The 26,111-nt window shown below is 50.5% G+C and overlaps 1 protein-coding gene across 1 annotated transcript in view; it reads right to left on the reverse strand.

The window, feature by feature from the left end:
- Positions 1-26,111, reverse strand: part of LOC144145564 (maternal embryonic leucine zipper kinase-like) — a 139,720-nt gene that overhangs the window by 40,207 nt on the left and 73,402 nt on the right. Inside the window, exon 14 of the mRNA XM_077677213.1 lies at positions 17,723-17,829. Coding sequence (XP_077533339.1) covers positions 17,723-17,829 — 107 coding nt within the window. The remainder of the gene's footprint in view (positions 1-17,722; positions 17,830-26,111) is intronic.

A 26,111-nucleotide genomic window follows, 5' to 3' on the forward strand; every position in this document is an offset into this window, starting at 1 on the left:
GGACTACAAACACGAAGGAGAAATGACGAAGGAGAATTCGGTCTTCTACCGGCCGTGCCGCGTAGCCCCCCCCCCCCCCCCACCCCTTCCTTCACCCCTTTTCACCCCTCACGCTCTTTCTCCATTCACCTGCCCCATGTCCCTCACCCCTCATTCCTTTACCTTTAGGGCCCAATCATACCTTCCCTTCCTACTCCTACTTCCTCTCTTCTCTTGCCATTCCCAACTCCCCTCCAATATCCCTCTACGCACCACTCTTCTCTCCCTCCTCGCATTACCCACTCCTCCTCATGTACCCACCCTTTCATTCCGGCTTCCTTCCTTCCGCAATACCCATTAACTCCGATCCCCTCTCTTTTCTACATTTACCCTCCCTCATGTTATTTCCTTCTTCCGCGTACTACACTAGTCATCCCCTCTTCCTCGTATGAATCCCTCCTGTTCTTCATGATTCTCCTCCCTATCCCTCCTCCTCCCATTCCCCTTCACCACCATCCATTCTCCTTTCTCTCCATATCCTCAACACTCCCTACCCTACACAGTTTCTGGACTTCCATTCATACACCCCCGGTTTATTTCATCTTTCCCTTCCCGCTTCGCCCCCCGATCCCGATGATGATGATGATCGATATTGGTTTCCCCTTTATAGCGGGGTGATGACGTGTCATCTTACCAAAGAGAACTAATATACCTATGTTTTATACTCTTGGTTTAATACTAGCGCTGCTTAGGGCAGGCACAAAAAACTTATTAGGCACAAAATATTTATTTTTACCTGTTACAGGTGGTAACTGTCCTAGGCAATATTACCCTCTTTTCTTTTCGTCCACCAGCTTTCTAATCTTTTCGTCACCTCGGCAGCCTTGAAGTTAACTTCATCTGTGCTACCCTTAAATCGTAGGGCTTCTGGAAGACGAATATTTCCCTTATCCCCATCCTCATACTTTTCCTCCCTTCCCCCAATCCTACGTCATCCTTCCCCTTGCGCTACACTGATCTTCCCCCCCCCCCCTTCCTCGTGTTGCCCATCACAAATCCACCTCGTCCACTTTGCAATCCCCATTTACTCCTGCCCTGCCCCTCCTGCTACCCTCGCCCATTTTCTTTTCCGTTCCTATTCCCTCCTTCGTTCTATCTTTCCGCCTCCCCTCCCGCGCTTGCTTATATACTCACCACTTGCAGGCGGGTCAGCAAGCCACTTATGAGCAGACTCCCCAGTAGCGTTTCTGGATGATTCGAGTGATTGACGCACAGACATACGAAACAAAATCTTCGCGTTTATGTAGCCCAAGAAACACAATCGTCTTACGTGCGACCACGGGTTCTATTAGCGACCGGCTGTTGTACGCTATGGGAAAAGGCAGGCTCACGAGAAGTTTTAAGTGCTACCCTTCTTTCACTTTGGCTGGGCGCTCGCTCCCCATGGTCTATGACATCGGCCCTGAACACTTTAGAAGATTTCAAGCTCGAATTCACCCGCAGCGACGAGGTAGACTGAAAGTTTTAGCGCTCTGCTGCTGACGGTACCTAGCACTTTTCTACGCTTCAAATGTCGCTCGTTTTCTTCCTCGCCATTTCGTGTCGCGTACTTTGTTGATACGCAAGCTCCATTGCCCGATTGGTCCTGTAATCGGCTTAAAAACATTTTTTGAAATTAAGTTTGGCTACTCCGCGTTACACCGCAGTAAAAAAATATCGAGTGCATAACGATCAGGGCAAACTAGGAGTGGTCTTTGCCCTCTAGTAATAATGGTTAGCTTGAAAGGGAGAAAAGTAGCCTACGATAAGAATGCCTGACTCGACAAAGTCACGTAGCCGCCAAATGCGCGTGCAGCCGCGTGATTTGTTCACGCTATTGGTGCCGAGCAGGCATGCAAAATTGCGTTGAATAAGTTACGCATTTCGTCCGAACGATTACATCAAAGAACGCCTGTTTTCAGGCGACTGCCTCAATGTTAAACGTAAGAGAGAAGTGGTGGTGGAAGAAGACGAACGAAACTGAATGGTCATACGAACGAGTAGTCTCATACTTTGTCTGCGGCATTAAAAACCCGGGGGGGCGCCACCCTGTCCTTTACTCTATGAGTACTGCCCATGTAAGAAAGTAGGGCATCGGGCAACGACAGAAGATATACAGATACCTTCTCCACGAGTCAACAAAGAAAGTGTCCTTCTGCACGCCACGCATTTCATCGTCTTTCGCGCAGTACTCGGCGGATGAGAGAGTACACGCATGTCATCATCTTCCACGGACCGCAGTCACGCGCAGAGAGGGCGCTGCCAATCACGACAAAAGAGCGCTCGCGGCGCGCGAACGAGACAACATAAAACGGGAGAGGCCGCTGGGGAAGACGCGCGAGGTCGGTTTGAAAGCAGTCCGGGGGAGCCGCCCGCAAGAGGCCCTGATTACGGGCAGCAACAACCCCCGTGGGGAAACGAGGAGCGACCCCTTTCCGGCCGGGACCGCCCATCTGGCCGAGCCGGATAACGTTTACAACACTTCATCTCTCGGCTGCAGTGATGGTGGCGGCGGTCGTAGTAGACAGGACTCGCCATCGCGCCGACGCTCGCTCTCTGCTCCCGCGGGGGCACTTGGGAGGGCCACCGCACGATGCGCGCACGGGAAGCCGCCAGAGGACCGGCCGACCCTGCTGCGCCCTACGAAAGGCGCGTCCTCGCTCGCGGCTTAGAAGAGGGCCACCGACACACTCCTAGAGCACAGTTGCACGACACGAATTTGGTGCCGCGCGATCCGCGGAAACGACACCCACGACAAGAGCACCTACAGACAAAACGACCGTTACTTGGTCACTTAGGGGCTTCGGCGCATCGGCTGCTCTAAGGTCACGCTGTGCCCAGTTTAATGGTACGCTGGTAAATCCCAGGTAAAAAAACACGCAAAAAAGCACCAAACGGTCGTTTCTGATATGTGACTTACTTCGGAATTACAACGAGTTATAACTGCCATACAACCTAGTTATTTTGTCGGCGGCCCTACGTATCGAAGGTGATCATAATCGTACCCCATTCGGTTATTTGCATTGTTATCACATAGCGTGACGAATGACAGGCCGGCAGCGCAAAATGTGTCCATCCGTCCTTACGCCACGATGTCACCTCACCTCCATTCCGTTCGATACAGCATCCCTGGTGGCGTAGTGGTTACAGCCAAAACGATAGCGAACTGTTGACGAGATAGGCTGCTGTTCAGGTTCATGAATCCTGCTGACGCCACTAATACGTACACTCTCGAATATCATGAATTTTTATGCGTACCAAGTACAAACCAGTGATTTGCAGTTTGAATGGTCAGTTTGACCTCCTTTTACCATACCTTTATTGATACGCCATCCGCCAATTCAACTGTGAAGTTAGACCACAACCAGAACTAGTGAAAACTATCACATGATAACTATCACATGAAAAGTCGTCTCGACGCCCACATTACATGGAGGTATCGTCATAGACGAGAGAGTGCGCTAAAGCCGACGACTCATCATCCCCCCACTTGTCACACGCGATGGACAAGAATCGTAGCTCACTAAAGCCTCAGGTGTTCACTAATACCAGAGTCCTTCAATGCTTTTCTGGTCACGAAACTCCGGCTCCTGTTTCATACAGGGACAAAGGTTGCCGCTAGGGTCGCCGCTGTCAGCGCGGGGGCATTTCATGCCCGCGCCACCCGCGCGCAAGCATTCTGCCGAAGCTGGTACCCGTTCGAGGCAGTTGTTGATAGCTCATAAAATATTCTGCTATCATTCATATTTAGCTTGACGTACAATGTGGTTGCTGCACTCGCGTGTGAAAAGGTTTTCTTCGCTTACCTTTGCATGATATCAACGCTTTCATGGAGCCAGTCGTGCCGCAGCAGTTATAAATTTACGTGTTGTTGCAGCAGTTCTTTCATCTCGTGCAAGGCAGCGTAAAATTGTGCTTTGTTTAACCGAAGGTTATCTAGTTGGGCTTGCAACTCTGGCGAAGCCTCAGATTTAGAAATTCGCAAATATGATAAGCGCAGTGAGCCCCCGCGGCGACGCCGATCGCGCTATGCAATCCGACCGTCTACGCCGCCGATGATTGATTGATTGATTGTAGGGTTTAACGCGCCGACGCAACGCAGGCGATGAGGCGCGCCGTAGTGGAGGGCTCCGGATTAATTTTGACCACCTGGGGATCTTTAACGTGCGCCGAAATCTCGAACACACGGGCGTTTTTGCTTTTCGCCTCCATCAGAAAAGCGGCCGCCGCGGCCGGGAATACGCCGCCGATGATCGCCGCGGCTGCGGTACCGAAGCTAAAGCTATAAATTTCGTGTGTTTAGTTTGTTACAGGTGACCTCATTCCTGTGCGCTCATTACATAGAGCTTCAGCAAAGCTTCAAAGTGCGAGCGATGAAGCTTTCGTCGCATTAATACATGCCCATCTCTAGGATTCTAACCAAGTTTAAGTTCGAGTTCGCAGCTACCTTGTGTTCGTTTACATGGAACTTCAACAGGGTAATAAAACTTGCTGTTGGGCTGGTTGGTTCATTCAATAGAGTAGCGTTACATAGGCACAGAACGAGGAAAAGTGCGTCTCGTGCAATATTGTGCAGCCACTCAAGGTCATTCGGGAAGCTGCAATTTCCGAATGAGTTGCTTTCCCAGAAATGTCCCACCCTCCGAGCCAAATCCAACTACCACTTCGATGTTGCATGCTTCAGTTTAACAGGGCGTTTTGCTATGATCGACTATACTCGCAAGGCATAGCTATGAAGATATTTGACCGGGGATGCTTGACCTACTGAAATGAAGCAGTGTTTCAACGTCTCTAAAAAAAAGCACACCTGTTTATGAGCATGATGCTGCTGCTCCACTACTGATTTATTCAGCTGACTACTTCACATTGGTCAAAATACACTACATGTTGTCAAGCTAACGAGTCAATAATGCCACGAAGGGAATATTTCAATACATATCATCATGTCCTCAATGATGATGGAGTGTTCCTAAAACTATACGGTTTATAGCAGAAAACATTTTCACACAATAACCTATAAAAGCATAAACAACAGACAGCGCAGCGATGTCACGTACTCAAGGGCAACTTAAAGTTCTGAAAGGAAGGAGCGAACTTGTGTTCCGCAATAAGCTAGAAAGCATAAGCGTTGAAGAAACAGTCAGCAAAGTGACTTGCACAGACGAGTGTTAGCGAATTGAATGCCTCAAAGTTTGCTATGCATTCTTCTGTGTGGAAATGCTTTTCTTTCGAGAAACATTTGTACAGACCGAGAACATTGCTAATGAGATAGGAAGTCTGGGTTAGTGACGACAAGGTTACATCTTTTACTTATTAAACAAAACTGCCGAGCGTTGCTTACGACAGAAAAAGTAAATTAGCGCTCAGCTCGTAACACAAGATCAGACAGCAGGGTGCATTTATGCACTAGTAACAAAACAAACAAATCCAAGGCACGCATCGCGGCAAATGTTCGCGAACATGGCACTATTGCTGCTGTTTGGGATGCTTGTCACTGCTGTTTGGGATGCTTCCGTGCTTGAACACGGCAGAATTTCTTCTGCGATGGCATCAGGCGACGACAAACGACGTCTCTTTGTTGCTGGCTGGACCCTCGTTGAACGGGATCGCGGCTTCGGCGTTCTCAAATTCGCCGGCAGCCCGTCGAAGCGCCTTGGAACGGCGTCGGGCCGCAGCTTGGGTTTCTCACGTCGCAAAGAGACGACGTCTCCTTTCACCAAAAAAGTGTCGTTCCAAACAACGTCCGCAGTGTCAAAATGTTTTTCGCGGACACGGACATGCTGCGAGCCAAAAGAAAAGCCGCCAGCTTCCTGTCGCGGTATTGCACGTTTCCACTGCTCGCGCTTATCGGCGTCACTTGGCAAGCAAAACAACGAGACCTTTTCACTCGTACCCCTGTAGCCGGAGCGGCATCCCGGTACGCAACAAGTCTTGGGCATTTCCGCCCAGTGTCCTCGCACAATATCACCAAAGGCGTCACATCAACTGGTAACTTAAAACTCAGAAAACTACGCGCCGATGCTACCGGATTCCGTGGGAGTGCAGCCTCGCCGACGCAGCGCGCAGGTTTCGTCTGTCCCCCACTACGCACTCAGCGCCGCCCCGCGGCAGCTTCGGCGACATAGCAAACTGCTCCCATAGCGTTACGGCGGAGTTTCGTGACCAGAAAAACATTGAAGGACTCTGCTAATACTCTGAGCAGTAGATAGCGTTTTCAATATATATAGTCGCAACGATGAAGCGTGAAAAGTGGGCAGCGCTGACGAAGAGAAGTCCAATGTTGGAGAAGTGCCTCGTCGAAATGTTTGCAGCGGCCCGGGGCTGCCCCCTTGTCCAAAGCAGCAGTCTTCCCTCTGCTCCCTCAAAGCCTTTCCCTCTTGGGGAGGGGGAAGTGTGGAACCAGCGCAAGCTCGCACCTAAAGTACTGCGAGCATTACTGTACGATTAGTTCACGGAGTGAAGCAGCGAGAAAAGCGTTCGGCGCACACACGCGCGATAGCGGTCAGTTCCATTCTTCGTAATTAATAAGCTGTACGTCACAGTAAAAAAGACCAGACCATGCAGGGCCCGCAAACGCGATATCCATCAGATTCCCAGAGTCATGCACGATTAGCAGTACAGCATGTGAACTTAATAACGCGTAATTTATCGCACACTAAGGCTTGGTACTAATACCTAGCGTTTATACAGCAAAACGGGGAAAATGGCCTGATGAGAGCGTGAGACGCCTGATGCACCCGTCCCCTCGCAAGAAAAAAACAGGGTGGGGGTGAGGGGGGATGCTGTACACTAGACCACAGGAACAGGAAAGGGAAAGGAAAAAGAAAAACCGACGGAAAAACACGGAACGTTGGCTCATTGTCCATGCAAATGCGACAAAGCGCATCGCAACGACGGGCATCTGACACAGCACCCCAGAGGCGATAGACTTCTCACAGTTCGGAGCGTGATCGGCGGAGAACATAAGGCGTGGCACGTTTCACTGACAACACAAACGCGCGGTTCATCCGCTCGCCAGAACGTATAGATTGGCCCGCGCGCACAATGGGCGCAACCGGAGGCGAGACGTCATAAAGAAACGGGAAAAGAAGACGCGTCGCCGGGCGGCAGCCAGCGAAACGGAAGGGACTTGACCCACCGCGAGCGGCCAGCCGTACACGGGCGACCGCAACCGTTCGCCTCCGTCTTTCACACCCGCCGCCGCCGTACGGTCCACAAAGGGCGGCCCAGAGGCGCCGGTCAGGGGACAGAAAGGCGCGCAATCAAACAAACATTCGCCGGCGGCCAGTAAACAGGGACACAACCGGACCGGGCACGGCGGGGGAAAAAAAAGGTTGACAGGCAGTCAGCAGAACTCCCGCACTAGGCACGAGGACCGGGATGAATCTGTCTTCCGATGCGTCCGCAGCCCCTCCAGCGGCAAACACTGCGCGAACAGCGTAGCGTAGCGCTGGCCCGCTCTCCCCCGCGCCGACAGCGGCGATGAAGTCGTCACCCCCGCGCCGGAGGCTGCGCAGTCTTTTGTCGTCCGAACACTCACAATGGGGACTTCGGAAGTGTAATCCCCCCTTGCTCTCGGCGCCACCAGGACCGGAGTCGCCGGGGCCCCGCGTGTGGAACCACGGCCCGCCAGCAGCGTAGGCGGAAACACGCGGCCGGATATGCGCGAGGGAACAAGGCGCGCGCCGAGACACGCAGAAAACAAGCCGTGGCCACGTGCTGAGAGAGTCGGCCCAGCGATGGGACCCGCACGAGAGCAGGGCCCTGGCTGCGACCTTGCACTGCGACTGAAAAGTGCTTCTGCACTCGCCGCCGCAGAGGGGACGTTATGCACACTTCAAGATGTGCCAGGCACCGTTGCACTGCAGGACCGGAAGGGCTATCGCGAGCACATCGACGCCCACCTCACCGGTCAGTATCGGACACTACTGCAAACGGAGCAAGCCGATCTTGCGCAGTGGTCCTTCGCAGTCTGCACTCAACTGCAAACATCACCCACCACGGTACACAGACACGCGGCATCGCTGTATTTGTTTCGTGACAACGTAGACTTTATACGGCATGTAGCTGCCAAGGGCTTCCCTATTTTGTGAGACAGCAGAACATACAGCGTTACCATTTGCGCGGGAAAATAGTCTAACAGTTCTTCAGTTCATTTGCACCGCGACTGGAGCTCAACGGCCGCCAGTTCATTAGGTCAATAACTTGAGCTACTTGGTGCATGTTATAATTACGTGAAAAAGAGCGGAAAGGCTGCACACGGTTCTAACAACAAAGGAGGAGCACCAGAGTGCATACGAAACACTCGTGGAAGGGCGACAAACAAGGCGAAAAACGAGAAACATCAAAGATGAGGCGAGGGTGGCGCACACCGAGTAATCGGTCGACCGACCAACCGACCAGCAACACACTCATCCGCAGAGACTCGCACACGCAGTGCGAAGAAAGGGGACGGCGCCTTTCCCGAGCATTGCATGCGCCTAGGAAATTTGGCGAAGTGCGTCTCCCCAGAACTGAGCCCTCCGCCAAATCCGCGGTACATCAACAATCATGACAGTGAAGTAATTCTCACGAGCGAGGCGGATAGGGTCTTGGTGCGCACATCGTGCAACCGGACACATACCCTTACGAGGGCGAATTCATGCAAGGGAAGCGCGCGCACGAACTTTCCGGCCGGACTCTCGACGCCGGTCTTTATGGAAAACCACGAATTGCAGCGGAAACCAGCAAAGTAGCGAACGACGCCCCGCAGCTGCCGCGCAGCGTAATACAATATACACGACAGGGAAATCTGTCGCTGCAGGTATACAGTGAACTAGAATCCGTGGGTATTCCAGTACACTGTAGTGCAGTCGCGTGCCTTCATGGGAGCCGCTATAGCAGCCGGAAGCATTCTTCTCGCAATATGGCTTGCAACATGCCTTTCTTTTTTGAGGCCCCTCACGACAAAGGCAACAACACGGGTAACACTAACACTTTTTACGGCGCAGATGTAGGTAACTACCATTTTGTTGCGTACGTGGACCGAGAGAAGTCGCTTCCCTCCTTTTCACTGAGTCCCACCCTCTCCCTTCAACTCATTCGCTTTATATATTGATACAAGATGGCGTATATTGCCCCGGAAAATGTTTCCCAACAATGCCTTTGTGTTTAGAAGCGAGGCCGACTTTAAGGAGATCGGTGTAGGGCTTGGTCGTTGTAAGCTGGCTTTCCCACATTGTGTGTTGCACAGTTAAGGCTACTCATAAACAAAACGTGGTTGATTCCTCTATCATAGGAATCGGTAAAACAATAAAGTAAAATGTGCAGCGAAATCTACAGCTGAGCATGATTTGCGGGTCGGCGGCTGTCGTGTGGGTGTGCTTGGAGAGCGGCGCCCTGCTGGCGGGTCGCTTGGGCAAAGGTGTACTGGCGTCCTTCACGAGGAGGATATGACGTCAGTGAAATCTTGGTGTATGACGGCATAAAACATTTTCGTGTTAAGATATAAAACCCGAAAACGAAGAATAAGTACGACGTACGGAAGTACTAAAGGTTGCTTCCCCGCAAAAAGACCCTGTGTGCAGGGGTGCACCCTTTACAGGCCACTTGCTTCGTTGTACTGACGTCACTTCCGTGGCGGATATGACGTCGGCGAAATCTTTGTGTATCCGGGAATAAAACACTTTCGTGTTAAAAATACAGGCGGCATTGAAAACGAACGCGGCGGAGGGGGACCACCGACGACGATCGGGCCGCGGCGGCCAAGCGTAAGCGCGATGCCCGCCGGGACCTCGAAAACCGCGAGGCGGAAAACGCAAGACGCCGGCGTGGCTACAAATCGTGCTGAACGCTTCCCCGGCGCGACGGCGCGGTTCGAGCAGCAGTTTGTGGCCAACCAATAACTCACAAACAGCTGCGCTCGTCATGCAGGTTTATAGTGCTGAATGGCACTGAGTTTTTCTTGTTCACGTTGCATGAAGCTTTTAAAAATCCCTGGCTAGGTTTTCCAGCAGCTATACTTTTCTATTTTAAAAACTTTAAATAGTCGTAAAAACAATAACTACGGTTTTCGCAGCCAGGGGTAACTTTGGAGCCCGTTTCCGAAGCACGCCAAGCAGAAATGAACGCTTTTCTGATGGAGGCCTTGAACACACATCTCGAACTCACGGGCGTCTGACGGACGCCCGTGTGTTCGAGATTTCGGCACACGTTAAAGATCCCCAGGTGGTCAAAATGAATCCGGAGCCCTCCGCTACGGCGCGTCTCATCGCCTGCCTGCGCTGCGTCGGCGCGTTAAACCCTACAATCAATCAAATCAGTAATAGAACGCGTCTCCGCGCAGCACGGCGGCACGCCCGTTGAAGCGTGACTCGCCTGGATACTAGCGCCCGAGTTCCCATGCATTAGTACCAAATTATGTGAACCAAGCGGTGCGGCTGTATTCGCCGCCGCCCAGAAGTACGGTCAGAGGCAGCGGCCAGTCAGGGCTCGCTTCTTTACCGCGGAGACTTTCGCCGCGGTACAGAAGCATGTCGCATGGAGGTTGATGGCGACGAACGTGAAGCAACGCATCCCTTTCAACGCCTGCCGCGATAACTTCAACCTGAAAAAGTTCGCTGGTTGGACACCGCGGCAATCGTGAACAGTGTGATGAAACGATTGCATGCAGCGCACATCAAACGTCCGGATGCGAATTAGACAAGCTCCCCGCATACGTACTTTCAGAAACACATAAGGGGGCAGGTAAAGTACAAGCTTGGTTCATTCAGAAGACTGTTTCAGTCAATAAGACTGATGCCAATCTCAACGCAGAATTCCAACAACTAAGCTAGATACTGCCTATTTTTCGGGTTTTTTTTTTTTCTCTTGTGAGTCCCTGGTAGCCCGTGAACTATCACGATCAAAGGGGCCAACGTGCCGCCGTTAATTACAGAGACATTCATGGCACAGGTTTCGCTCGCTGAGAGGATCAGGCACAGGGGGCTCGAGGGCCCCCACAAGCTGGTTGCGTCTCACAAGCTGGTTGCAGCCCGGCGAAGCGTGCAGCAGCGGTCTCCGCGCGCAGTGCCATGTAGTACTCTCTTGTGATTACAATCACTAAAATAGCCATTGTTGTGCGTATTCATGTAACGTAAGCATCACAAGAGGGCACTTTAATGTTGCTTAGTTTAAGCTCTTTCACTTCGGTACAGCAATTAACTTTTTATACTTTCCGCCAGGGGAAAAAGGGGGGGGGGATACTTCGAAGAATATAAAGGCGAAATTTTAAAAACCGAAATCCTAAAGGCGAGATCCTCTCTAAAAGTTGGACCTTCTGTTGAACTTTCACGTTGCTCTCGTCAGGCCGCTGCCGCAGCTTCATCCATAGCCACTGCCTCGCGACGGCGGTTACGATAAGCGGCATTTCGAGCTGTACTAGCCTCTTCCGCCGTGGCGTACTTTCTTGGTATTCCCCGCATGCAACAAAGACCTGGTGCAACGTCACCCATAGCGATGTAAAACGAAGCTCTGAGCCCACGCGGCGCGTCTAGAACGTTCTAGATGCTTAACCACATGCACGCGTAAAATCTAAGTACTCGCGCAACGACGTACGCCTGCGGCGACATACGCCGCTGCCTTTAAGCCGACCGACGACGTCGGAGAGGACGAGTAACCACATATCGCCGCAACGCGCCCGTAAACCAATGCGCCGCGCAGTGTGGCTAGACTATCCCGGACTCAGCTTTGGGGCGGCCAGTTCAGCTACATGTTAACCCAAATAAAACAAATGATGCCTATGCTCACAAAAGTACGTATATTTAATACAGAAACAACTAAAACTGTTCTTGGGGCATTAAAAAAACGTTAAGGAATAGTATGCATATTTGGCAGGCACAAAACCCTCCGCTGTACATTTGGCGTAAACTGCCTTGCTCCCATACGTTACTCGTTGCTTCGCGTGTTTTGTCCGGTTGTTTGCTCTCCGTGTTTTACAAATTACTCCGTTTTATCGCATAATTAACAGTAAAGTTACCTTATTTATAAATTTGCTGTCTTGTTATGCGACCTGACCGCCAGATAACATCACCACCAGAGGCCCACGTCAACACCGTGCGCCTGAAAGTTCGCGTCGATGTCTGGCGGGCTCTGACTTGGGCGCAACAAGCGCGTAGCAATGCATTCGGCGTACGCCGGAGTACGCCGATTCCTTACGCGCTTACGCCGGTTTACGTCGTTGCGCGAGTATACGTCGGTTTTACGCGTGCCCGTGGTTGGGCCTTTAAAGGGCCAGACAACCGATTTTTGTCGAGTATATTTTCTCTATCCCAGACGAAAGGGCATCACTTAAAACACCTTAACCCGAAACGGTTTTGCTGACTATCGCCCTGGAACATTTGAAATGGGAATGTTTCGATCAACCAGCCATACGCGTCCCGCCGGATGGAATGCTGGCAACCATGACAGTGGGCCGTGCGGCAACCCACTTTGAACTGCACGCGAGATGCAAAGGGTGCTTAAAAACTTGTCCCCGGTCACAACAACAAGGTGTAGCCTTTCCTATTCCTTAATGCGGTTTCTTAATCACGCGTTGAAACCGACGGAGTTGTTTGCACACGTGCGGTAGTGTCCCGTTCAGACACTGCGTGTCGCCACCTTTCAGACGTCAGAGAGTTTGGTGCAAAATTAAAATTATTTGCAACTCTTTATTTGGAAATTCCTTGCGGTTACTCCGGTATATAAAACGCCGGCTTTCTTAAGAGCGAGAGGACATGCACTCTACAAAAATCGGTAATTGTCCGTCCCTTAATTTAAGAAAACTCCTCCAGCGCTGCTGCTTCCCTTTCCCGGCGCATGCTCAGATTTTCTGTGCGATGTTGTGTACCTCACAACGATTTGATTGATTGATTGATTGTAGGGTTTAACGCGCCGACGCAACGCGGGCGATGAGGCGCGCCGTAGTGGAGGGCTCCGGATTAATTTTGACCACCTGGGGATCTTTATCGTGCGCCGAAATCTCGTACACACGGGCGTTTTTGCTTTTCGCCTCCATCAGAAAAGCAGCCACCGCGGCCGGGAATCGAACCCGCAACCTCGTGCTCAGAAGCGCAATTTGATTGACTGATTGATTGTAGGGTTTAACGTGCCGACGCAACGCAGGCGACGAGGCGCGCCGTAGTTGAGGGCTCCGGATTAATTTCGACCACCTGGGGATCTTTAACGTGCGCCGAAATCTCATACACACGGGCGTTTTTGCTCTTCGCCTCCATCAGAAACGCAACGATTTACTGCACCTCAAGCAGACCACCTCTGGCCCTAAAAACCTAGCGCGGCTCCGTTTTTCCTTGATGTAAACCAAAAAAAATTCTGTACTGAAGTCAAGGGGCTTAAAACAACCCGCCAATCTCATGACTTTTCGGTATTGCGAGTTCGGCCTTGAATATAAAAAAATGGATAAAATGAGAAAATTTTATAAACCCGGAATGGCAACTTTCCTCCAACAGCGCATCTGGTAGACCAAATATTATTTAGAATAACTTGTCCATTTGAGGAAAACCACGAACGGAATGCTACATACATTGGTAGCCACAGGTACATTTCTTTAAAGGGGCCACGAAGGCAAACTTTGCTTAATTTAAAAAAAAAGCAACTTTAGTACCTCACTCAACTCTATTCCAGCCACGAAAGGCGTTTTTTTAACAAACAAAAAAAAAAAACAATTATTGAAAAACTCAATTTCGCGCTACAGTGACGTGTTAGGCGCAAGAATGGGCCAAACCCTAAAAGCAATTTTCAGTATTTTCAGTGTGTTAACTTCACGTTGGCATTCAAGTGATGCGATAAAACGGAACTAGACGCCCCACTATCATCCAGTCATGTGTCAGCGATGGGTTAGATGGGCAACCGAACAAATAAGATTCTGTGACGTCATCGAAAAGTTGCCGGAAAGTGGCACTTCTTCACGTTTCTTTCAAAAAGGCAAGACGCCATCCCGCCCTGCGAAAGAGGATGTCCACGAAAGCTGTTGTAAACCACTGCAAATGGTAATGGAGGAGTTCATGAAATGTTTCTCGTCGTCTCGGCGGGCTTGTCGCTCGCGCTCGGCCAGTGTCACTAGATCCTGCCTAAACTTCGAAGATAATCTGCAAACATAGTCTTTACCAGGAACACATCGTGGGGGGGGGGGGGGGGGTCCCATTGTTCACAGGCGCCTTATCATCCATAGCGCGGTTTTGATGCTTGTTTTGTAGTTCCCTTAAACGAATTCTGAGTTCTACGCTGTATACCTGATTAGCCTGACGCATGCGCTTGGCGGCACAGGCCTTGCATTTTTTGCCCACGGAGATGAAACCATAGGGCGGTAGAGGTATACAGCATTGCTGTAAAAGTCCTGTGTCTTTGAAGCACGAAGCGTTCTACGCGAGGCATTGGAAAACTAGTGTCCCGGTGTATTCTTTGGCGTTTTTGCCCACGGAGATAAAACCACTTGTGGGGGGGTGGGGTGGGGGGGATAGAGGTATACAGCTTTGCTGTCATATCGACATTATTTGTTCAAAGTTTGAGGAGATAGAATTGGCATCATTGTTATCGGGACCAAGAAGTCTTTCTAATGAACCAAACTTGGGTTTTGTCTTCATGGTCCCTTTAAATGCTGCCAACTGCGTAGAAAACGAATTCCCATTAAATACGGTTGAAGTTTTTTTGGCGCACGCTGTTTTCGAATTAAGAAACTCCCATGCTTTGTTTGGGACAGCCTAAATACAAGATTATTATTTTTCCCGAGAAATTGCTTGGTCAAAACTTGCGGCTGTCGCAAGTAAGCGTTCAGTGTAAAATGCGCACCCAACGCGGAAATTTGATTGATTGTGGGTTTTACCGTGCCGAACCTACACCTGGGCGATGAGGCGCGCCGTAGTGGATGGCTCCGGATTAATTTTGAACAGCTGCGGATCTTTAACGTGCACCGAAATCTCGACACAAGGGCGTTTTCGCTTTTCGCCTCCATCAGAAAAGCGGCCGCCGCGGCCGGGAATCGAACCCGCGACCTCGTGCTCAGCAGCGCAACGCCTTAGCCACTGAGCCACCACGGCGGGTCCAGTAATGCCTTGTATCTACCCGAAAATGCGTATTTTGCGAAGTGCCGCCACTCAACCGTTATAGTAGGGTAAATGTATATCGTTAGAAGAAGAAAAACAAGTTGGCAAATCTGGCTATAGAAAAACACAAAATGGAGTCAAGAAATAACGAAGGTCTCTAAATCTGTCTAATCCAGCTTCCTCGTGCGACTAACAACAACAAAAAGAAAAAGACGCCGTCTCGGTTGGCGCGTTCCTTCCATGCCACCAGAGAAACGTACGGTTGACGAAACGGAGAAGCGGCGTAAGAATGCGTACACAGTAGTAGACAATTCACAATATTTGGTGGTTCTTTTTTGACGGTGGAAAAAATTTAATGAGCCCATGGCTCGTCGCCCTGATATTCGTAGTTACTCGGTTCAACCTTCGTACGAAAAGTACATTTTCCCCCTTCACGAAGCGACAGAATAAAAGGCGTTTCAAGGCGAGATGACACGCACTTCCTCTTTCAATTACGAGAAGGCTTCCGCAGGTTGATTAATGATTTATGAAAAAAAACAAAAACTAGCAGCGCCATGAGACTTCTTGGCGTTTGACGGGGCTTCAGCGCAGAGACGAGGCACCCCCCACCCCAAAGCTGCTGCCAATATCTCCCTTATTATACGAATTCAGGCGCCGCCCAGAGGCCGCCAGCGCAGAAGGCGATGCGAGTGAGTTCGCGGCCATCGTCCGGGTCGATGTGGGACCATTAGGCCGGGGTCCGGCTCACCGTCCGGCGGCTGTCCCTCCGTTTCCGATGCGTCCATATCCGGACCGCCGCGCTACTTCCGCCCGGGAAGGGAGAACGACCGCGATCCCCTCGTGGCCGAAGAGATTCCGCCCCCCTCAATCGGCGTCGCTGCCGCCAAACGGGAGCCGCTCAGGGTGAGCGCAAACCGCTACGCGCGAGGCTCACCAAAACGGCCAATGAACGCCCGCTCACACTAACCATGAGCTCACAATCCAGCGAGGTGCAGGGAATTAAACAGCAATCGTGCGCAATATTATTGCCCCTGCCGACCGGCCCGAAATGCGGCATTCGCAGCCTGCGAGTCGCAGGAAATCTCGTCGTCGCGACGCAAGCAGGAAATTTGCTCTCGCGCGGAGTTCCTGTCATGTAAACCCGCTGCGAGTCCATCCCACGGCTGGAGTTCCGAATGGCATAGCAATTGCCCACATTGTGCAGAATTACTAGGGCAACTGACTCGACAATAGCCGCAGTTGGTAACCCGAAACTGGTAATCAGCCGGGCGATATTCCGTTCCGAGATGGCTACAAACCCGGCACTTCCGCTGCTATGCAGAACGTCAATTAAAAACATGTCGATATGCCACTTCCCACCTTTAAACAGCCCCAAAAGATACCAAAGCACCCTTACACACAAAAAGAGTGCGCAGAATTGAGCAAAGAGAACATTTTGCATTTAAAAAAAAAAAAAAAAACGAAAACGGGTCTTGACAAAAAAATTGGCATCGCTGGGGCTCGAACTTAAGGCGTTCGCTCAAAACCCAGGATTTATTTTACGTTCAGGCTACTGAGGTCGAACAGCGGAGTTCTAGTAGTTGCTTAAAACAATAAAAGGAGTGTTTTAAGCGAATCAGCAGACGGCGTTGGTTGCGTACAGAAGTGCACTGCTGGGACAGAATCGCGCGCCCTGCGGAGAGGACATTTATACCTTAAAGGGGTACTGACACCAATTTGCGGCGTTAATAATAATATTAACGCTGGAAATCCGCTGCGAGGCCCGTGAAAATAATTCGCTGAGGCGCGTTGCGTTACCTTTAGGGAGCCTGTTGCAAATCCCGGTGGCGACCCGTTGTGTTGCCCATGGCAACCCGCTGCGAGGTGCGTCGCAATGTGCGCGCAGCTGGGGCACGTTTATTAATTTCGGCTGTACCCAGGGACTGTCGGACAGCTGCCGCTGAGAAGAGCACGGGTAGTGCTCGATCGAGAAAAGGGTTGTGCAAGATACAAAGGGAGGGAAAAAGTGCTCACGTGGCAAAGAGGGTCTTCAGAAAGCCGGAACTGGCTTTCGGCAGGCGAATGCGCCATGACAGCGGCAATCAAATCGGGAGAGAAAAAGAGCCTGGACACTTGTAGTGTAGAGCTTGCAGCGCCGCCAGCACGGGCTTAGCCACGCCGAGACAAAAGTGCCCCCCCCCCCCGCCCCCCCTCTTAAAAAAAAAAAATTTAATACTCGGTTACAACTCAAGAACGGCACCACCTCATGCAGTGTATCACTCCGCCAAAGCGCCGGACCTGTGACGTCAGTGCGCGCGCGTTTTGAAAGGAGTTTGCTATGAATGCGTGATATCGTCTGCCTTGTCTCACGCAGTTTGTTTGTCGTCACTGGAGTCGTTTATAAGCATATTAAGTCCAAAAAATCACGGGAACGGCTCACGCCATGTTAAAAATATTCCCAGTAACGCCCTACTTGCGCCGCACGGAGAAACATCCGGCTACGGTGATAAGGCACAGCGGCAACTTCCGGTGCCGTTCTTAAGTTGTCACAGAGTATAACAGCTGTCGCTGTAAAATAACGCTATGTTGTGAAAACCCGAAAATTGCCGTAGGTGTGGAAAAACCCGTCACTCGAGGAGAAGCGCCGTGAAATGGACAGACAGACGTACCGCTTTTGCTTGCAGATGATGCCTTTGCGGAGCAGCGCCGACCGCAGGGAATCGAGCACTTGGTCGGGGGTCAGTGCAGCTGGAATCGTGGACACGTTCTGCATCACCTGGAAGGAGGAGACACACCAACGCGTCGCGGATACCATTGTAATAGGAACTGGTTGTTGCTGTTTACGACACTGAGGATTGCTACCACAGGTGCGCTTCAGGGCCTGGGCAGTAAACTCGAAACAAAAAGGAGGTGCCTGTGGATACAGTCCGTGCTTCAGAGGTCCAAATGTTTAGTTAAACGCTAAGTTCTGGCGGGTCACCAAATCACAGCAAATGGATTCATTTCATTAACACACCTATTAGTGCACAAGGGAATTCAAAAATATTAAACAGACTCCATCAGCTGTCGGCACCATGGGTGGTCTTCCACGTCAAATGTAAGCGGCAGCAGAGAAGTAGGCTTTATACAGTTACTTTTTAGTTGAACCCGTTGTTGTGAATCGGCAATAGACATGGCGAACAATTTATGCACACGCTTCCTGGTTACCGCTGCCATCAGGGAGCAGTGAATCGCTCCCCACCCTCAGTTTTTAAACCCCGATTTAGCGAGTAGACCTTGAGATGCCGATGCTTCCAGCAAACCTAATTAGTTAGGCTGACCCATAGGGTGAACATATTTCATATTGAAGCATATCAACCTGGATCATCTGCGTTCGAAATTCGACGCGTTAGCGGCGATCGACCCGGCCGGCTCTTACATGCGCGGCTGCTCGTAAGCTTTGCAAACTAAAGTTCTCCATCGGCGCTCTGTGCACTGCTATGACGTATCGAGCGTCAGGCGGACCAGCGTGATCCAGCAGCGAGCGTTCTTCGCCACAGCGCGAAGGAATCCGTCAGCGACGCGGGAATTACGAGCGCCATGGGCCGTCGCCGAGCTGGCCGAACACAAAAGGCGTAGTCCGCCGCGGTTAGACGCACGCACGGGCGGCGGCGCACGGAGGCGTCACTTAGTTTTCATTACACGGCGCAAGAGCGGAGCGCCGAGGCCCGGCGATGAGAGGAAGCCGGTGGCGAGCTCTTTTACAAAAAGGTCCCTGACGCAATTAGGGAACAATTACACCGGCACATGCGCAATGCGGCCCTGTCGGGCGCCCAATCGGCGCGCAGCGTAATCGGGTTAGTGTTTAACTAGCTGCCTGCCGGGAGACGAGCTCTTTATTTACCCCGGAGAAAAGGATCGGGCCCGGTTTTGTTCGCCTCTTGCCGCGCCCTACCCTCGCCCCGAAGTAGCACAAACAAATTGCAAAAAGTAGCGGCACGAGGACTCGGTGAAAAGGTCGTACACGTCTTTGAAACGCTAATCGGATTTGGGGCGCCGATGCCGGCGGGCATATGCGCGAGCAGCGCCCGCGCAAACAATGGCATTTGCTGCGGTGGCCGAAATTCGCGGAGCAACGGCCGAGAGACTTCGTCACGTTGCCGCGTCGCGAGATACGACGACGCATGCCGCCAGTGGGCTGGCACGTGCGCACGTACACCACTACGAGTTGCTGCGAGTGTAAACATTCACCAGGGATATCTTTCCTCCTAACTGCACCGAGCGAGAAATGTACTCCCCAAAGAAACCACGAAGACAACCTGCAAACTGCTTTATTCGAAAGACTGGGCTACGATTTTGTTGGACGGGAAGCGTTGTTGCCGCCACTGAGGAATTCATGTCTGAAAGGGGCGAACTTTAAATTACCCGCTTACTACACCTCCGTATGAGATGACAGACTTCTGTGAGATACTAGTGGGTGATGCCAGTGCGGTTATTTTTAACAAGATAGCGTTACTAGGTTTACTAGGCCGTGTTTATCAGCCGTGCTCATCAAGCATGCGCGGAAAGACGTAATCACCGCCAACCGGAACATACGGCAGCGGCAGCCAGCAGCGGGCATCCATCCACCTGAGCGCCCTATTCTCGACTTCGTGAACAGCGTTGCCAGATTGGAAACAGGCTTTAACACCAGCCCCTCGTCGAAATTTCACCAGATTTCACCAGCCCTACAATACGCCCGGTATTTAGTTATTTATTTTCAATGCTGTCAGTCTCTTCCCGAGACCATAGCAGCTGGGCTTGCAGATTTTACTTACACGTAGTCTACACAAACAGCAGAAACACGCGGTAAGAAAAAAAAAAGAACTGCAATCTTAAATGTGGATGATACTAAAAGTATACAAAGCAAGAATAAGAAATATGTTTCACTATAGGTATACATCAAAATAATAACATAAACGATAAACACATTGAAAACGAAATATTTCGAAACAGATTTGTAGCCAGAAATACACACAAACACACATTTCGGACCTCAGTAATGCTAGCAGAACTGGAGTGTTACATAAAATGGGATAAAATACTACAAATAACAGCACACAGAGACCTTGGCCACTTTTAGCGAATTCATGTAAGTAACGGAGGGGTCTGAACTACAGTCGCACACGGATACATCGAATTAGTGGCTACATCGAACAGTCTGAACATCCCCTTGGAAATCCCATGCAAAAGCATAGCGCTGTTGTACGCGTGTATCAAACTCCCGATCACGGGCACATTCGATATATCGAACACTGCGCCGCAAATGCTCCTGCAGGTGCGCTTCTCCTGATGCGGGGGGGGGGGGGATGCGATGGTCATGATGACTGCTCGGTGAGAAGGAGGCGAGCGTCGCTTCGACAGCCTTCAACAACCGCTCGCACGCTAGCATGGGGGGCAGCCGCCTGGCAGCGAGAACGCGAAGAATGATCGGGTGCGAAATGCAATAAAGGAGGAGGGGAAAGCGACCGAAAGCGCTCGGTTTCTGTCATTTTTTTCTGCGTGCTTGAACGATTATCAGAGGTGGTTCGCGCAGGAGGACGTATGTGGTGTGGTGCGTGTTTGTTTTGTCCGCGGCATGCGTTTCGGAGCAATGATTACGGAAAAACGGAAGAATTTGGGTTTAGCGACGAATGCAGACATTAGAGAGTTATAGCAGCCCGGAGAACCGGTCCCGGTACGGTACCCGGTACATCTGCGCATGCGCACATCCAGGTTTTCGACATTGCGCACGCGAAGTAGCGCCGGTCGCCACCGGGCACCGTACCGGGACCGGTTAGCCGCTCTGCTATAACTCTCTATAAGCGCGTTTACATGGTTGCTACAGTAGCGTATCGCATTTGATTTGTCGCATTACTATGCCGCATCGCATCGCTTTTAAGCAGGTCAATTCGCTCGGGGGACGCGTCGCATCCGATGCGCTAAACCAAGGTAGATCGAGAACGCAAATGCGACTTCCCGAATGCATGTAGCGGCAGTCGCATCGCATTTCTCGGCTCGGCTCGGGTGTTGGGAACTTTAGGCTTAGCATCGTGGTGGATATTTGACCGCCGCTGTCTGTACAACTGCGGGTGACGATCCTTAACACAACATTTCACCACACCACACTACCATCCCCCTTCTCGTATGTGGAACTTTATTTCCGCGATAATTGCCGTTTGAGCGATCGGTGACCAAGATATCTGCCGTGGCCTGTCTTGATTCTTCCGCGCAGGTAGCGCCATCTTTCGGCCGCTCGCCTCACCGCACGCCGCGGTGCCGGATCTCGAACCTCCGCGGCCGGTCAGCTTAGGCTAAGCATTGCGGCAGATATCTGATCGCCGCTTTTAAGATCAGCGCTAATAACAATCCCTAGCACAATTTTTCACCACAATAAATTTTTTCACCACACTAGCGTCTACTTTCTCGCATGTGGAACTTCTTTTTCGCGATAAGGTTGATTTGGAAGAGTGGCGACAAGCTGTTGCTACCGCGGTCTGCGCCGGGTTCGGGCCGCTTTGTGGTCCGTGCAGGCAGGCGCGGCCGCCGTGTGCGCGGACCGTTTCCGGGGGCAAGGAAACGCTTCAAGATTCCCTGCTGTATCCATTTCTTGCGAACGACGCGCGGAATGTACAGGCGGGGACTTAATTTTCCGGACCACGCGAGCGTGTGGCAAAAGCCACCAAAGCGCACTCTGTTAGCCTGGAGCCTGTTGTCGAGACCGGCGCGGCGCGCATGCGCGTCCTTTTTTATTTGCAGGTACGCCGATTTTCTCGCCTCCTGCAGCGGGGCTGCGATGGTCACTGGAGCACCGTATAGAGTGACGCCTTTGTAGCATTCCCTTCATTCCGACGGAACATTTGGGGCCTATTATGACGATTGCGCCGGCTTTGGTACATATGCTCCTTGCATCCTGATAAATGCATAGGCGAAAGGGTTTGTTTAATATTTTTTTGTTTTGTCGTTTATACACACTGAGACTCTAGCGGCTTCCGAACAGCGTCGCCGAATGAAGCGTGTATGAAGGGCAATCTCAGGGTGCCGTGTTATCGATAACGAAATGACGGCGATATGAATCGCGAACCTTTATTCATCGTCTTTATTTTGTATGCTACTTTACCACTGAAGTTATCTTTTAGTACGCTTTCAGCCGCCGCTAAAGTGGGCATTTTGCAAGGTTCGTAAAAGAAATTATCTTGGTATTTTTTTTGTATACTTACTTAAAATTGATCCAAAGAGATACTCCTATAAATTTTCTGTTCGCTCTGCACGTCGGCATTCGTCAAAAAGGCACCTCGGGTTCCCACTCAAGAGCGCCGTCAAATAATTCGCTACTTGTCCCCACAAGATTATTCCCTTAGGGCCTCCCGAATTTATTTGGCACGAAGGAGCGGGTCTTCAACCACTGCAGCAACAATCACCTTGTCCTTCTCTTCTGTTTTGAACCTTGTCCTTCCGCTCCGCTGGCCATCTACAAGCAGGCCTTCTTAATCCCTGTAGCAGGGGTGAGACAGCTGAATCAGATTTGGGAGCAGTTTTTGGAGCAGCGAAATCTCGATTTTGGAGCAGAAGAACCTTGATTTGGAGCAGAATGATGACATTTATTACGTCACCTTAGGAGCTTAAAAATCAAATTTTTGGCAACTCGGGGGCGGGGGAGGGGGAGGGGGGGGGCGCACGTTTTAATGGGTTTTGAACGTACATAACACTGAAACAGCCTTTCAATGAAGTTTTGTTTACTAGAGTATCACAAGGCACGAACTGCACTACGTTTTTACAAGCCATTTATAAATTCTTAGGATCTAAGCATACATAGCATGGAGTGCCGATGACAACATCGAATCGAAACACTAAGCAATCGTATGGCATTTTCATTATCATGTGAATGCTGAAATTATGGTTTTTGTAATGCCGGACTCGGCTTTACACACAATTGTAGAGGCATTGCAAAAGTTGCGCAAAGCGAGGTGACGATCTTCGCACCCCACCAGCCCTCCCATTTCAATCCCCAAGGTTCGCATTCACTACGATCGCAATTTGAATAATGTTGGTATGTTTAGCCACCTTCCTCTTGGCATTAAATTTCACTTAAGATAGATGAATCATTATTACTAGCGAGCAATAATAGCCCGTCCCGCTATCGAACACTGCTTGAACATTTTGCGGCGATGTAGCCTGCGCCGCCACTTCTGCAGTGTAGATCGTCTCATTTCCGCCACGCGAAAGCTCGCTGTCAAAGGCAGCAATAGCTCAGCGTTTTATTATAACACCGCAATGAGTCCGAAATTTCACTTCAAGCACGCACCGCGCCTCGCACTCGAGGCCGAAACACGGCGAATTCACGGGCCCCACGTTGTTTTTGATGAACTCCCGTTCTTCGAGTCACGCAAATTCCCTCAACAGATCAAACGACTAAATGAAAACCCAGCCACCCCCACAACCAAAACCACAGTAGAAATCGGCGAAGAGCACTCTGCCTGAACCACGAGCAACTGCTTCGCCCGACGGCCATGTTTTCCAATGTTCACCACACCAAGATGGCGGCGCCCAGTAATGTTGTTCTGGAGATACGGCGCTCTGAAAATTGCCGTCTTTTCATCAATTTTCACCAGTAGTTTGTCGCCTGAGTACACAGGCGTATTTTTTCTACAGGACTTAAAAAACTTAAAAAAACGCAAGTGCAACCCGACATGGTGACCTTCGAAAAAACTATCTTGGGGACAATTTTATGCGGGTTTTTTATTGTATGATCAATCAATTAAACCTTTACAAACAGGATCACCTTGGGGCTGCTGGAAAATTATGCCGTCAGTAAGCATTTTCCCCCACTGAAACAGGCGGGAGCATTAAAATCCTTGGCTCTCAGACTGTTTTGGAGCAGTTTGGCGCAATTTTTGCAATTTTCAAGCTTTTGGAGCAGCCTGGCGCAGGAAAGCAGATTTGTATCAAAAGTGCGCAATATGCTCAGCTGTCTCACCCCTGCTGTAGGCATGACTTGCTCGCTAACAGCATTCTTCGATCTATTACTGAGCCTGCAAATTTCCATTTGAGGAATGCCTTCTAGAAGTAGCGAATAATCTTCAGGCGTTCTGCGATTGGAACCCGAGGTGCCTTTTTGACGAATGTCGACGTGCAGAGAGAACAGACAATTAAATGAGTATGTCCTTGGATCATCTTTACGTAAGAACGCAGACATAAACGAACGAGATAATCTCTTAATAAACTTGAAAATTGCCTACTTTATCGGCAGTGGAAAGTGAGCTGAAAGACAAGTTCAGTTCGAGATCCATACCGCTGGAATTTCGTTGTCGATAGCGCAACACCCTGTGATTGCGCTTCACGCCCACTTCATTCGACGACGCCGTTCGCAAGTCCCTAGTCTCAGCCTGTACTGACGATAAAGAAAAAAAAAATACCAAACAAAACATTCCCCGTAAACATTTATCAGCACTTGCGCCAAACCCAGCGCAAGCATCACATAGGCCGCAAATGTTCCATCAGGATGAAACAATTCTACTACAAAGGCGTCACTCTGCGGTGCTCCAGTGACCATCGCAGCACCACTGCAGGAAGCGAGGAAATCAGCGTGCCTGCGAGTAAAACAGGCACCGAGCCTCCAGAGTACGTATCCGTGGCTTGTGCCACGCGCTTGAGTGGTCCGGAATATTAAGTCCCCGCCTGTACACATTTAGCTCAGCGATCGTCGTAGTTGATCGGGTGGATCGGGGAACGAGCCGCAGGTTTCGTTTCAGCCGCGATAGACGCCAAAACCTACACAGGCAACTTGCCGGCTACCGGAAACTAACGCCGGAAATGCGACCCCACAACTCCCAGATATGGCACAGGGCGGCGATAGTCTCCGATGCGCATGCATGTAAACGCAAACGCGTCGAATTCGCCCGATTCGACAAACCAATGCGATACGCTACTGTCGCATTCATGTAAACGCGCTTTATTATTCGACGGACATTATTCGACTGGTGAAACGATGTCGGCTGCATTTTAGCATTTTTAAGAGCGATACTGCGCATCAAACCTGACGCAATAAAGGCGAAGGCAGCGCGGCCACGGCCGGGTCGTTCCAGTGCGTGTCTTGTGCAGAGCGGCTTTGTAACGCGGCTCCAGACGAGAAGTATTCTGATACCGAAGACAAAGGCCTGAGTGCCCCTAGAGTGAATTTAGAGAGGTGTCAGCATTCCCATGCGCCACTTTTAATGACAGAACGGCACGCGAGTTCGTAAGTGTTGACGATGTGCAGGCTATGGCGGACATCCCCGATGCCGAAGAAGCGAACCCTACTAGCGGCCCTGACAACTTTCCTACCCGCCTACTGCAGCCGAGCTTGCGTTAGCGTTCAGATTCACCACTGTTGTGGCACAGTGTACAACGCCGGATTTCATCATTTGGATGGCCTCAGTAAACTTTATGACGCAGAAAAAGAAGCAAGCGAATCTCACACACTTTTTCCACGTTGCGGTGGTCGTTGCGCTGTGGCTCGAATTTTCCGTGGTGTGAGGAATAAATCGGTAAGCTATGCCACTTCTCGCTACTTTTAAAAGCTCTCAGTGATGTGCGGAGTTTTCAGATAAGCTTATGATGGGCATGTTTTATATTTCGAATTATCGATACACGGAACTATTTCACGCTTTCCACGGAGTTCGATATATCCGCGTACGACGACGATATATCCACTCTCTTATAACTAGGGGGAAAAAAGTTCTTGAAAGTGTCGTTTTGGATAGAATATTCTAACGTATTTCCTGCTCCTGTATAATTTTAACGTATCTACTGCTCCTTTATCATTTCTCTTCATGCAGTTCGCCAAAACATAGCCTTAAAGATGGTGTTTTTTAGCTTATAGCAAACCATCCTATCACGGAGGGGGTGACTATTTACCTTTATAATCAAAAAACGGACGCAGTGACTTGATTACCTGTCATTAAATTAGCAATATGTTTGACAGAAGTGAAATAACATTTCTTATTCCTATCCGTTGCAATGCCTTTTTATAGAGCACTTACTCAATTTTGCATGGGCATGCTCGCATAGAAAGTTGGTGCG

This window comes from Haemaphysalis longicornis, unplaced genomic scaffold (genome assembly GCF_048455015.1).
Source record: "Haemaphysalis longicornis isolate Haplotype H1 unplaced genomic scaffold, Haemaphysalis longicornis Haplotype H1 scaffold_1, whole genome shotgun sequence".
Lineage (NCBI taxonomy): Eukaryota > Metazoa > Arthropoda > Arachnida > Ixodida > Ixodidae > Haemaphysalis > Haemaphysalis longicornis.